Here is a 14009-nt window from a genome sequence, read left to right on the forward strand (position 1 = left end):
TGCTTATCTTTTGCAGAATTGTTTTCTATTTACAAAAAAAATTGGTGTGTTAAATTATGGTATATTATGTCACTCAATTTCAGATGCATTTCTTTCCATATTTCTTCCCAAGTTGTGTATTGATGCGAGAGACATAAGCCGCACAAGTCATGGTCCTTTTTTTTTTTTTTTTTTTTTTTTTAAAGACCATCTTATTTTCGTCCTAGGTGGCCTCACTTGGTAGTTTTTCTGCTTTAGCCTTTCAGAGCTAGCACAACAGGTCTTAATGTGGAGTTTGATGTCAGATTTGCTGAAAAAATAACTGGGTGTGATAGTTCATGCCTGTAGTCCTAACACTCAGGAGGCTGAGATACTGTGAGCATGAGTTGAAGGCTAGCCTATGACTGACTCTGTGTATCCTTGACTGTTCTGGAACTAGCTCTGTAAACTAGACTGGCCATGAATTCAGAGATCTGCCTGCCTCTGCCTCCTGGGTACTAAGGTTAAAGGCGTGTGCCACCACCACCCGTCTTAAAAAAGAAATAGGGCTTATCTGGTGAAAGCATTGTTGCTCAAGCCTGCAACTAAGTAAGAGTTAGCATTATGGATAAAGTGCTTGCCATATGAGCGTAAGGATCTGAATTCATGCAGGAACATATCAGTAACAGATAGTTCCCGATTGTGTATATTGGTAACTAATTTTAGGAAAATAGGTTGTTTTTACCAATGTAGCCTTTTATAAAAAGCTTTTTTGATAATTTGGTTAGGTCAGTTCTGGGGAAAGTATCTTTTCAAGTAGAATAAATTAACTCAAAATATAGATTCCCCCAACTAATTCCATTTGTCTTCACTGCCCTTTCTATTCAACTAACCTGATTATTTTGGGGGCTCATTCTGGGTGTTTATGCTCTTTATTTTTTGGTGATGTAGGAACCAAACAACAGGAAATTGTTGTTTCTCGTGGGAAAATCTTGGAGTTACTTCGCCCAGACCCTAACACTGGCAAAGTACATACCCTCCTCACCGTGGAAGTATTTGGTGTTATCCGGTCACTTATGGCCTTTAGGCTAACAGGAGGCACCAAAGACTACATTGTTGTTGGTAGTGACTCGGGCCGAATTGTTATCTTGGAATACCAGCCATCAAAGAATATGTTTGAGAAAATTCACCAAGAAACTTTTGGCAAAAGTGGATGTCGCCGTATTGTTCCTGGACAATTCTTAGCTGTGGATCCCAAAGGGAGAGCTGTTATGATTAGTGAGTGATTTAGTTTATTTACTCTTGAGTGCTTCTTTGATTTTTCCATGTGCTCAATGTACTATATATCATGCAGTGATCTTTGCAGTATTCCAGTCTATCACTTAATGTGCTAACATTGGGTTAATTTTGTTAAAGGTTTCCTTTTAAAATAGTAGGAAAGTCCATAAAGTAACTGCCTTAATCAACTTGGAAAAAATTCATTACAGCACAGGGTACAGTGAAGTGGTCTTAGTTGTAGTCAGTGTGGTTGCTTTCTTCAGCCTGAAGTGATGATTCACATTCATGTCTCTTCTCTGATGAGCTCTTGAAGGAGATTCTGTGTGGCTGATCAGGCCTCTAGAGGGCAACCCTTTGAGCAGTTACAAACCACTAGGCTTAATTCAAAGAATAGTTAACATATATTAGTTACTATTGTGTTTCTCCATGTCCGTAAGTTCAGGGCACCTCAAATTTTTTTTTTGAAGAATTAGAGGAATATTAAGATTTTTTTTTTATTAGGAGGGAGGGGTTATAATGATTTTGTTGCTTGCTAACAAAAGAGGGCTATACACTGCTTGTACAGTTAGTGATGACTATTAATGATCTTATTTTAAAAAAATAAGCATTGTGTATATATGTGTCTTTATCATGTGGTAATCTGGTATGTTTCATCTCTTTCAACTATAGGTGCAATTGAGAAGCAAAAATTGGTATATATCTTGAACAGAGATGCTGCAGCCCGACTTACCATTTCATCTCCGCTGGAGGCCCACAAAGCAAACACTCTAGTGTACCACGTGGTTGGAGTAGATGTAGGATTTGAAAATCCTATGTTTGCTTGTCTGGAAATGGATTATGAGGTACTGATAACTGGTTCTTTATCCCCTTTTCAGTCATCTTAATTTTTTTCCTAAAATAATTTCCTTCATTGTGTAGAAGTAGGTTTTTTTTAAATTTATTAATTCATTCCAATCCCGCTTTCCCCTCCCTCTTCTCTTCCCGCTCCCCCACTTCCTCCCAGATATCTGCTCCTCTGAAATCTTATATCCATAAATCTTAAATTAGTCTTTTATTATTTAAATTTTTTCTCTTGAATCTTTCTTGCTAGCAGTTCTTTTTCACATTATAGATGCTTTTCTGAAAACCTTCAGAATGTTTGCATTTGACTATGTCATATCCTTTGCTCTGATTTAAGTGACTGGTCTGTGGACTGAGGTATTTATTGGAAGAAGCTGCATGAGAAATAAAAAATTCTATTTGCTGTTTTTTGTTTTTTTTTTTTTTTTTTAAGGGAAATAGAGAAAGGCAAAGCATACCACTCTCTAGACAGCAAGCATCCTCTAGTAGTGTCATCCCTGGATCCAGAATAAAGATCTGGATCCTTGTTGCTCTATCATTTTTATAGTAGCATGAACTTTGTCAAACTATTTAGAATATGTGAACTTTTACTTCCTTGTGTAAATGCAAGGTCTTGATATTCTTTCTAAGTCTAAAACTTCCTGTTTTGTCTTTGTGGCACTGTCCCACAGGAAGCAGACAATGACCCAACAGGGGAAGCAGCAGCTAACACCCAACAGACACTCACTTTCTATGAATTAGACCTTGGTTTAAATCATGTGGTTCGAAAATACAGTGAACCCTTGGAGGAACACGGCAACTTCCTTATTACAGGTACTTTTCTCCAGTGTTACTACTCCCCCCCCCTTAAAGTTACTATATGATTGTGTTTTGCTTTCATGTATGTCTGTGGAGTATAGAAGAAGACATTGGGTCCATATGACCTGGAGTTACAGACGATTATGAGTCGCCATGAGGGTGCTGGGATTGAACCCCCAGTCTCTGGAAGAGCAGCCAGTGCTCTTAATTGCTGAGCCATTTCTCCAGACTCTTTTTTATCTTTTGCTTGCTTCATGTTATGGCCAAGCTCAATAGGTTTGACTACATAGGATTTGGGTCTTAATTCCCTGTAGCAAACCTTAGCCTTGTATGTTTCTGTTCTATTGTTTTAGAAAGTTCTCATTCTATAGTCCTGGTTAGGTATTACAAGCTGATCTTGAGCTCATGGCAATTCTTGCTCTAGTCCCCTAGTGTTGGAATTACAGATGTTGGTTATCGTACCAAGCTTCTATTTCTCTTGAGGCTAAACATTAAGATGGTAAAGTGATTTTTTTTTTTTTCTTTTAAAGTCTGTGTGTCACATGTCTTAAATTCCAGTAGGGGATCTCTGAAGTGACAACCAGCTTGATCCACAGAATGAGTTCTAGGACAGCCAGGACTACACAGAGAAACCTTGTCTGTAAAAACAAAGTGTGCAATTTAATAACTCTTACGGCCGAGCCTTGCATTGTTGATGCATGCCTTTAATCCCACATCAATAATAGTAATGCTTTTCATGTTCATAACTGACTTGTCTTCACATTCCAGCCCATAAGATTTATTTATTTATTTATTTATTGGTTTTTCGAGACAGGGTTTCTCTATTGCTTTGGAGCCTGTCCTGGAACTTGCTCTGTAGACCAGACTGGCCTCGAACTCAGAGATCCGCCTGTCTCTGCCTCCCGAGTGCTGGGATTAAAAGCGTGTGCCACCAATGCCTGAGACTCATTTATAGCTTTAAATGATCGTCTTGCTTGTATAGAAAGCACTTTGCCAACTGAGCCCCTATTTTTGTCCTTTTAAAATGTCTCATACAGCTCAGGCTGATTTCAAATCTTCCAGTTAGATAAATCTTGAACTCTTGATTCTCCATCCTCCCAAGTACTAGAATTACTGATGGAAACTATCATTCCTGGCTTTATTTTAATTTTTAGAGACAGGGTCTCCTATAGCTCAGACTAGCCTCACATTCGATATGTAACTGAAGGTGACTTGGCTTTTGATCCTCTTGCCTCCCCTACCTTCCAAGTACTTTCATTTAAAGTGGACATCAGGGAAAAGATACTTGGCTTGCCTGTCTTTCAGCTTCTGGCATACAACCTTATCAAGTGAGGAGGAGAGCAGTTGAAAATAAAAGCAACACAGTAACTTAAATTACTGATAAGCTTTTTTAAATTTTTTTCCTCTTACAGTTCCTGGAGGGTCAGATGGCCCAAGTGGAGTACTGATCTGCTCTGAAAATTATATCACCTATAAGAACTTTGGTGATCAACCAGATATCCGATGTCCAATTCCCAGGAGACGGGTAAGGTCTTTGCCATAGAGGAAAGACTGTTGTTCGGGAAATGAATTATATTTTTATGATTACAGGATAGTTGCTTTCTCTTCTTTTTTTCCCAAGACAGGGCTTCTCTGTGTGGCCCTGACTGACCTGGAACTAGCTCTATAGACTAGGCTGACCTCAAACTCGTAGAGATCTGCCTGCCTCTACCTCCTGAGTGCTGGGATTAAAGTTGTACCCTATTACCACCTGGCCTATCTCTCTTATCTCTCTTTGTGCATGTATGCCAAGGTACATGTGTAGAGGTCAGACAGGACAAACTTAAAAGTTTGTTTTATCCTTTTATTGTGTGGGTCTTCAGTTAAACTCAGGTTGTTATTCTTAGCATCGGTATCTCCTGAGCCATCTCACTGACCCTAATATAGTCTCTTAAATTTATTTGTTGCCAAGTTTTAGTTATTTGAAGAAATAAGTGCTCTTTATCTGAAACTGGTATTTTTAAAGGGGGAAATTAATATTTTGTTTATTTTTATTTTCTAATCCAGAATAAGCTCAAAATTTGCAGTTTAGCTCAGGATAAACTTGGCATTCTGTAATCCTTGAGTCCTTCCAAGTGACAGGATTACAGACATGTGCTACTATGCCTAGTTTATTCAGCTCTTGGACCCAAGGCTTTGTGCATGCTAGGGGAATACTGCCTATTGAGCAAATTATCACTAAGTGGTACTATTTACTTAATTGTGAGGTTGTAGAATATGATGGTGGTCTTTGAGATTTATAGATATTCTTTCCTCTGCAGTCTTCATCCTATGGATATATTACCAATCTTATTTTGAATCACTTCTTATGTTGTTTCCCCTCAGCTTTGAATTATTTATTTTTAATATTGGCTCTGGGAAAAAAAAAAACTATTGGCTCTGGGTTAAACCTTATAGGATTTAGCTAGTTGATCTTAGTAGAAGTCCACTAGTTTCCTAAAAACCTAAATAGAAGTCGAATCTTGACAAAAACAATGAAACCAGACTGTTGATCAGACACATTTACTGAGGATCTAACTGCCAGGAAATTATATTTAGCTTGGGGCAATAAAGAGCTATAAAACTTCGTAGTTTTATTTTGTGTGTGTGTGTGTGTATTAATTATGTTAAAATATGGTAACGTTAAAAACTCAAAGCACTGGGGCTGCAGAGATGGCTCAGAAGTTAGGAGCACTGACTGCTCTTGCAGAGGACCTAAGTTCAATTCCCAGTACCTACCTGGTACCTCACACCTGTCTGTGACTCCAATTCCAGAATCTCTGACCTCACGGACATATATGCAGCCAAAACACTAATGCACATACATGAAAATAAGTTAAGATAAAAAAAAAAAAAACTCAAATAACATTCACCTCTAAGGGATAAAGTGGGAATTTGGTACTACACAGACTGGTTGGTGATGGATTGTTGTCATGGTAGTGTGGATGAATGTGGTTTTTGTTTTTAAATTTTTATTCACAGCCTGAAATGATGACTTTAATTTCATGTCTCTTCTCTGACATTTTTCTGGAGATAATTTTTGCCTTACTGATCTGATCAGGCTGCAAAGTGGAATATTAGCTGTTTCTTTGTTTCAGGGGGTTTAGTATGTATTTCTTGCAGGCAAGTTGTTTTGTTCAGTTGGCAGCTACTGTGGTTAATATTTGTATGTTAGACCTTGAGTAGTCTGTATAGCTCCTGTTAAAGTACTGAATTCTAGAATAAAGAGTACTATTTCTAAGATATTGATTATATATTTGGCCTTGCTAGAATGACCTGGATGACCCTGAAAGAGGAATGATTTTTGTTTGCTCTGCCACCCATAAGACCAAGTCCATGTTCTTCTTTTTGGCCCAAACGGAGCAGGGAGATATCTTTAAGATCACTTTGGAGACAGATGAAGATATGGTAAGTAGACCATGGAAGGAGGGGATAAACATGTATTTGTTCTAGTCTATTTTTAATTGAATATAATTTAAAACTCTTGTCTAAAGTACTTGTTATATATACATGTAAGATTTACAAAGCTGCTTTGTAACCATCTAGACATCATAACTTCCCTGTGTTAAGATGGGGAGTAAGTACAGCTGATACTTGACAAGTCAAAAAGAGGGCATTTGCCTTGTATTGTATCTTGCTTTGTTCTATTTGTGGTCTCATGGGGGCCAGCTCATTTTTGTTTGTTTGTTTAAGAGGAAATGGAGTGGGAGTGAATCTGGGGAGAGGGGAGGTAGTGTGGGGCTGGCAGAAGTGGACAGAGGGGAAACTGACTGGGATGTATAATTATGAGGCAAGAACATAATTTTAATTTAAAGAAAGAAAGCAAAAAGAAATTTAGATACCCAAGAAAGTGGTTACTTTAGAGTTTGAGTATGAAAATGGGTTTTCCCATTCTGGCTGATGAGTATCTGGTCTTGTAAAGCCATAGCAATAATTAATGTGAATAGGAGAAAGCTCTAAGTGGATAATATGCATGGTCTTTTATTGATGTGGTCCTTAACATTGGGCAATTTTTAGTTACCTAGGTACTGTTTAATTGAGAATTGGTAGGGTTTGTAAAGGTTCAGTAGTCATTTAATTTTTCTGTGTCATACAGACTCAGTCTAAATTAACTTGGTGTTGAAACAGAGTAGCAGTCTGAGTTATCATTTGTTTCCTGAGCATAGTGGATTTTTGTTTTTGTTTTTGTTTTGTTTTTTATACTTAGTTCTGCTTGTGGTATATAACAGCAGGCTTTTGTGGCCAATCTGCACTTGCCTTTACACTAGTCTTTTTGCTCCAGGTAACTGAGATCCGCCTGAAATACTTTGATACTGTTCCTGTTGCTGCTGCAATGTGTGTTCTTAAAACGGGCTTCCTTTTTGTGGCATCAGAATTTGGAAATCAGTAAGTAATCCTTTTATTGTCCCAGTTTACCTTGCTTACCATAAATAGTAAAAGTTGGCATAAGGGAGGTGTGGTTGTTGTGGTTTCAGAGCTAGGGAGGTTTTCACAGAGTAATAAAGGTTTTTCAGAACAAGTATTACTCTCATTTTCTCTTTGTATGCATATCTCCCAGCCTTTTTTTTCTATTGCATATTCTCTCTCTTGCTCTCTCTCTTTTTTAAGTTATTTCACATTTTATGTAAATATATACTGAGTGTATGTATATGCAACACATGCATGTAGAAAGCCAGAAAAGGGCATCCGAAACTGGAGTTCCAGAAAATTGAGAGCCTCTGTAAGAACAGCAAATGCTCTTAAACCACCCCTTCCCAAGGCTTCCCTCCAGTCCCATTTTGTGTTCTTTTTTTTTTTTTTTGTGCTTCCTTTACTTCATGGCTTCAGTCACTGTCTCTGAATGTCTGCAAAAATACCTTTAGCTGAGTGTGTGATGGCACATACCTGGATCCCAGCCCTTGGAAGGGCCACCTTGGGCTACATAGTGAGGTGATTGTCTCTAGAAAACTAAAAACCAGAGAGGTTTCCACAAGTACTTCTTGTGCAACCTAAACTTGAAGCACCACACTGCTTGCTCACATCACCAGTGTGCCATGATCAGGATTTTTTTGTTAATGACTAAAAGAAACGCTTCTAATGATTTGTGAGATCTCTATGTTTCCTCTATTGCTTTTAGTCAGATGCAGTTCTTTTTATGGTTCCAATCGAAACTTAACTGGATTAGGTTTCCTGCAAAATCCATTCTTTATAGAGTTGTCTCTATGCCATCTCAACAAGTTAGGACAATCCTTAGGGACATTATTTCCTTTATGTCTGCAGTAACAATCTTTGGTGGGTTTTCATTGCCAAATGGAAGAATTCTCTACTCTAATTACCAATTTAAAACCAATATCCACAACTTCAAATTACATGAGTGACAAGGTCTTGCCAGTAGCTGCTAACATATATGCAGAACACTAATTTAAGCTCTGTTTTCTCATAATTAAAATGTAGATACTTTCTAGGAGATTGTGCTATTTCTGCCTTGTCTCCAGTAGATACATGTGTGAGTCTATAGGCCAGACCTCAATATCAGGTATTTTCCTCAAGGCTCTTTATTTTCTGAAACAAGGTCTTGGGCTGAACCTGAATGAAGCACACTGATTTTGTGTAGGCTGGCTGGCCAGCAAGCTCCAGGGATCCATGTCTGTCTCCCCAGCTCTGGGATATTGCTGCATCCTCATTTTTACATGGGTGTTGGGAATCTGAACTTAGGGCCCCATGCTTGGATATTAAGTACTCCTCCAGCTGAGCTGTCACTAGTTCATACTCTTTCCTTAACATGCCATTTGCCTAATTACCTTTTTTCATTTCCCTTTGAAGATTTTACAGCTAACTTTGGAATCCCATCCCATTTCCACATAAACTGAAATATGACTGTGCTCTATCGTTTATGCATAACTGATGTCAAAGAAAGTTCTTTGCTTTTCCCCAGCTACTTATATCAAATTGCCCATCTTGGAGATGATGATGAAGAACCTGAATTTTCATCTGCCATGCCACTAGAGGAAGGAGACACATTCTTTTTTCAGCCCAGACCACTCAAAAACCTTGTGCTGGTTGATGAACTGGACAGCCTCTCTCCTATTCTGTTTTGCCAGGTACGACCTTATTAAGTCACCTCTACACTGTGCCAGCCCATTATTAAATTGAAATGTGATCATTTAAAGTTTTCCTCGGGTTGAATTGTAGTCTTACGGACAGCTTGTCTGTGGAATCATTGCTGTGAAAAACTGGTAGTTAAAGGAGTTCAGTGCCTCAAAACTATCAGTCTAGAGGAGTGTTTGTTTTGAGACAGTCTTAGTGTAGTTAACATATGAGTTGGCTAGCCATATAATAAGCATATATGTAGATATATAACTAATAATGGGTATAATAAATTTTTGAAGTAGTGGTTAAGGTAATTGAAACACCTATAAACTTGTTAATATTGTTTTTATGAGTGACAAAGTTATAATTATTCAGTGTAATTTGACTTAAGTGGAAGAAAACACTAATTTCAGGTACAGGTTATATATAACAAAACTCCACTCAGTGTCAAAGTTCCTTTGTGGCTTCTGAAAAAATTACATTAAGTGTTTCGTTTTTTGTTTTTTTTTTGGTTTTTTGTTTGTTTGTTTGTTTTGCTTTGCTTTTCAAGACAGGGTTTCTCTGTGCATTCTTTGCTGTCTTGGAACTTACTCTGTCAACCAGGCTCAAAGGTTGCTGGCTTCTTCTTCCCTGCCTCTGCCTCCTGGGTTTAAGTGTGCCCCCACCACCCAACAGTTTTTTGTGGCACTTTGTTGTTGTTTAATGTGGGCCTTTCCTCTTTTCCCAGTCAGTAGCCATTATATAACTTTGTTCTTTCTTAATTGTGTTTGAAAGCGTAGTACAATAGATGTTTTCACCTTGTGCAGATAGCTGATCTGGCCAATGAAGATACTCCACAGCTGTATGTAGCCTGTGGTAGAGGACCCCGCTCATCGCTGAGAGTCTTAAGGCATGGACTTGAGGTAAGATGGGAATTTCTTGGTTCTCTTTATGATGTGAAAGGGAAGCTAACACATGACATCGTATAGGCTTACTTTGAGGAGGTCAAAGATAAAACTACTGTTTTTATAAACAAATGTACTTTCTCTTGTTCCTGAAGTTTATGGAATTCATATTCCTTTTCCTTACTAGTTCGTTCCCTATGGCATCTTAGCAAAAGTAAATAATATTTTCTGTGATCATTGAAAGTTAGAGTTTGTGGTTGGCAAAGTAGGTGTTAAGACTGTTAACTGACTTTCTTTTCTTAAGATTTATTTATTATGTATACAGTGTTCTATATTTGCCTTAATGGCCAGAAGAGGGCATCAGATCTCATTATAGATGGTTGAGAGCTACCATGTGGGTGCTGGAAATTGAACTCAGAACCTCTGGAAGAGCTCTTAAACTTTGAGCCATCTCTCCAGCCTACCTGTTGTCTGTTTTTCATCAATTTTTGTTGAAATATTACCAAGATGACCTTGGTTTTAAATCTGACTTTACTAAATAGCAGCTTTAAACTTTTGTTTTTTGCCTTTATGCATTGATGTTGGGTAGGACCGCCTAAGATGCGACATGCTATAGCTATGAAAGTGTAGGCTCATGTCTGTAACTTGAGCCACAGTAGTCAGAAGTATAAAGAGTTTTGACTTCAAGGCTAGTTTGTTCAGCTTAGTTGTTTTGGAAATCAAAATATTTTCACTGCCAAAATGTTTATTATTTATTATTTCACCAGGTTTTGAGTGGCCTTGATCAGATTTAGAACCACCATGTGTACCTGCTTGACTTTTTTTTTTTTTTTTTTTTTTCTCCCTATCATTCCCCCCTTTTTTCTTTTTCTTTTCCTTTTTTTTCTTTACTTGCTTGTTTTGTTTGGAGACAAGGTTTGTCGGTGTGGCTTTGCTGTCCTGGAACTTGGCTCGGGCAGAGCAGTCCCACTGTCTAAATCTGCATACCAGGAGCTGGAGTTCTCACTTACTTCTCATTGGCTCTTAGTGAGGAATTGCTGCACACTAGTTCTTTCCACACAAAGAAGAAAGCTTTGCGTAGTGTAGGAAAAAGGATTCGAGTTGCTTTTTAATGTCTTGCCCTCTGTCCTTAGAACTTTATAAGAAGATCTTTTGTTATATTTTGAAAATAATTAAAATAGTTATTATTGCTTTATTCCTTCTGTTATGCCTGTCTTACTTTGACTATAGTCTTATTCGAATAAAAAACAAATTTTCTATTAGTTGAGTAGGATACTTGACACATAGCTTTTACTAATGAAGTTCTTATTATGTCTTACTGTTATTCTTAGGAACCGAGAAGGGTAGTGCCTTGAATTTTCTTGTTCTTTCTATAAGGTGTAGTTAAATAGTACAGTACATGAAGCACTCTGTCTCTGAGTCATTTAACAATGTCAATAACTTAGAGCAGCTTTACATTTTTAAAAAAAATTTCAAAGATAATAGATAATCTATGAAGAGATGTATGTGATTTTATCTTGTTAAAAGTTAGAGAAAGCAGTAAAATACTGATTTAGATATTTCATTTGTGCTTGTTTTTTTGTTTGTTTTTCTCTTCGAGACAGGTTTCTCTGTAGCCTTGGAACCTGTCCTGGAACTCAAGAGAGATCCACCACCACTACCTGATTTCTTTCTTTTTTCTTTTTTCTTTCTTTGTTTTTTTTTTTAAAGGGTGTGGGCATGGCATATCCAAAGGAGGTATATAGTTGGCCTGTAAACTTTTACCCTTCTATCTGTTCCATGGCTTTTGCTGTCTGTCATGGGGATTGCCAGTGCCTCCAGTCTTTGGATTTTAAGTTCTTTTTTCACTAAGAGTACCAGTTCTTTTACTGTACTGTACAGGGTGAGGCCTTTGCCTTTGGGGTATTATTACCTAGCATAATATGTAAGTAGTAGAGTTTCATGCTCACTGGATCTGTGACTTGCCTGCTCTCCTTTTAGGTGTCAGAAATGGCTGTTTCTGAACTCCCTGGTAACCCCAATGCTGTCTGGACAGTACGTCGGCACATTGAAGGTAAGTGTCCCTTTCCTGGTAGTCAAGATGGGTCTTGGGAACCATTGCCATGGGAAACTTAGAAACTGCTTTCATAATGTGTCTTTATCGCTTCATCTAATACCCCAGAAACTTCTGGCATGACACCCCCCCTTTTTTTTTTTTTTTTTTGAGGCTTCTGATCAGGGTACCTTCATTTACTGCTGCTCTTTCTGAAAGTGGATAGAGAGGGTATAGAGTGGCTGTTTATGTTTTAGTTGCAGCATAAACATTTCAGAATCATCCAGCTGCCTGTATGGTTTTTGGATTTATAAAGCTCTGGTTTCACCTGTGTAAGAGGTATGTTTCAAGGGAAAATTGTTGTTTTCTTATTGTACTTGAACTATGTTTTCATTGTGCTGAAATCACAGTGAAAGTTAAGATTATAAAACCTTAATTGATCAGTTCTGCTCGTGCATAAGAATTTATAGATTGATTGAGTAGAGTCAATTTAAGAGTAGAAAAAGGGTGTGAAGGAGATGGAATCTTGAGTTCTTGAATTAAAAATGGTCACCTCACTTTAAAACAAAGTCTTGTAGTTTGCATAGTACTCCAATGACAAGAATGTCCTGTGACATTGAATTTCAGTCCCATAAAAACTCTTGTCATATTTCCTATTGTTCACTTTAGAACAGGTGGTTATTGTTGTGAGACCTCATTTTCATCTTTTCTCTCAGGAATGGGAAACTAGTAAGTGAGATCTGGCCGGCAAACAAAGCTTTGGCTGGAAAACAGCTGTAATTCTGCCAGGGGTTTAGATGTTCTAGTTGAATGTAACAAGTTGAAGGGACCTGGGAAATGTCTAGAAGGGGAATTTATTAGAACATTGCATTTTTCTGTGTGTGTATGTGTGTGTGGATTTTGTTCTCATTATTGGAATCAAATGAACTGAAAGGGGAGTGACAACAGGAAATTGATGGTCTTGTTTTAACTGAGAAGGTAATTAAATATTTGGTTTGAAAAGATTTCTATATTGAATGTAATTTTTACATAGAGAATCTAGTTATTGTTGGTCTCAATTTTGGTGGACTTTGATAATAAGGTTCTTATAAATGTTACCTAGATTGGTTAAACTAGAAAGATGCTTTGAGAGATCCAGTGATTTTACAGGTAGATCTCATTATATACTCCGGCTATCCTAGAACTTGGTGTGTCCCCAGTGGCTTTGTATTCACAGACTTTTCTCAGCTTCCCTGACTATAATAATGACAGGTATGTGTTACTGTGCCAAGCTTCTGATTTTTAGATAGTTTTTGAAATTTTAGAGAAGATTTAGGTTTGCAGAAGTTTCCTCATTTTTATGAGGAAAAGGTAGAAAATCTCAAGTGTTGACTCTAAAGCAAATATGTCTAAATAATAGCAGAAAATCCTAATTCAATGCTCATTTTGACTAACTCTGGTGGGATTCTATATATTGGTTTCTTGTGTGCTTTCGTCTTGTAGTCATCTTTTCAGAGTAATTAACATAGAATTTCTGCCTCAGAGCACTTGTCATATAAGAGATTGGAGTAGTTAGTGAGTGGTAAAGCATTTGACAAGCATGCACAGGTCTCTGGGACCAGATCCTGTATTATAGAACTACCAAAAAATAAAGACAGGTATCCAACTCCTGTATGCATTGATGTGGTGAAAGGTACAAGTGTGCTGGCAGGAAGGATTATAGGACAGAAAAGAGGCTTATTTGAAAGTGAGGGAAGGTATTGTAGAGAGACAACTGTTTGCCCACATGATGGGTGGGTAGTTTCTAGTGTGATGAAACTAGTAGTTGAAACTGGTTGTTCTCTGGTAAATACCAAATCCTAGGTACCAACTACTTTCTGGTCAGTTTTACTTTTTACTGTACTTTGGGGTGTTTACCCACAAAAACATTGTTAGGTTTTTCTGGTCATTTTCTTTCAGATAACCCCACGTCACTATTGAGTGAGCATTCCTCTATCCACACGTGTTTCCGTCTTCAGGCAAATACTAACCTTGGCTGGTACTTGGTGATGCATACTACCAATACCAAGCCTTTTTTTCTCTTCCACAGGTGGCTGGTGAAGGTGCTGATTATCACAGGTGTGTACCTACTGCTAGGGTCTACTGTGGGATCT

At 37.7% G+C, this 14009-nt stretch overlaps 1 protein-coding gene and 2 non-coding genes across 3 annotated transcripts in view; all 3 read left to right on the plus strand.

Annotated features, from left to right (window-relative positions):
- Positions 1 to 14009, plus strand: part of Sf3b3 (splicing factor 3b subunit 3) — a 38448-nt gene that overhangs the window by 2743 nt on the left and 21696 nt on the right. Inside the window, exons 3-11 of the mRNA XM_051201375.1 lie at positions 910 to 1236; positions 1906 to 2078; positions 2748 to 2889; positions 4287 to 4399; positions 6163 to 6300; positions 7175 to 7278; positions 8807 to 8972; positions 9768 to 9863; positions 11826 to 11898. Of these exons, the coding sequence (XP_051057332.1) occupies positions 910 to 1236; positions 1906 to 2078; positions 2748 to 2889; positions 4287 to 4399; positions 6163 to 6300; positions 7175 to 7278; positions 8807 to 8972; positions 9768 to 9863; positions 11826 to 11898 (1332 nt within the window). The remainder of the gene's footprint in view (positions 1 to 909; positions 1237 to 1905; positions 2079 to 2747; positions 2890 to 4286; positions 4400 to 6162; positions 6301 to 7174; positions 7279 to 8806; positions 8973 to 9767; positions 9864 to 11825; positions 11899 to 14009) is intronic.
- Positions 1497 to 1575, plus strand: LOC127234792 (small nucleolar RNA SNORD111). The gene has a single exon (XR_007835612.1). It is a non-coding gene; the product is annotated as a small nucleolar RNA SNORD111 (small nucleolar RNA).
- LOC127234791 (small nucleolar RNA SNORD111) lies at positions 5872 to 5957 on the plus strand. Its single transcript, XR_007835611.1, has one exon. It is a non-coding gene; the product is annotated as a small nucleolar RNA SNORD111 (small nucleolar RNA).

This window comes from Phodopus roborovskii, unplaced genomic scaffold (genome assembly GCF_943737965.1).
Source record: "Phodopus roborovskii unplaced genomic scaffold, PHOROB, whole genome shotgun sequence".
Lineage (NCBI taxonomy): Eukaryota > Metazoa > Chordata > Mammalia > Rodentia > Cricetidae > Phodopus > Phodopus roborovskii.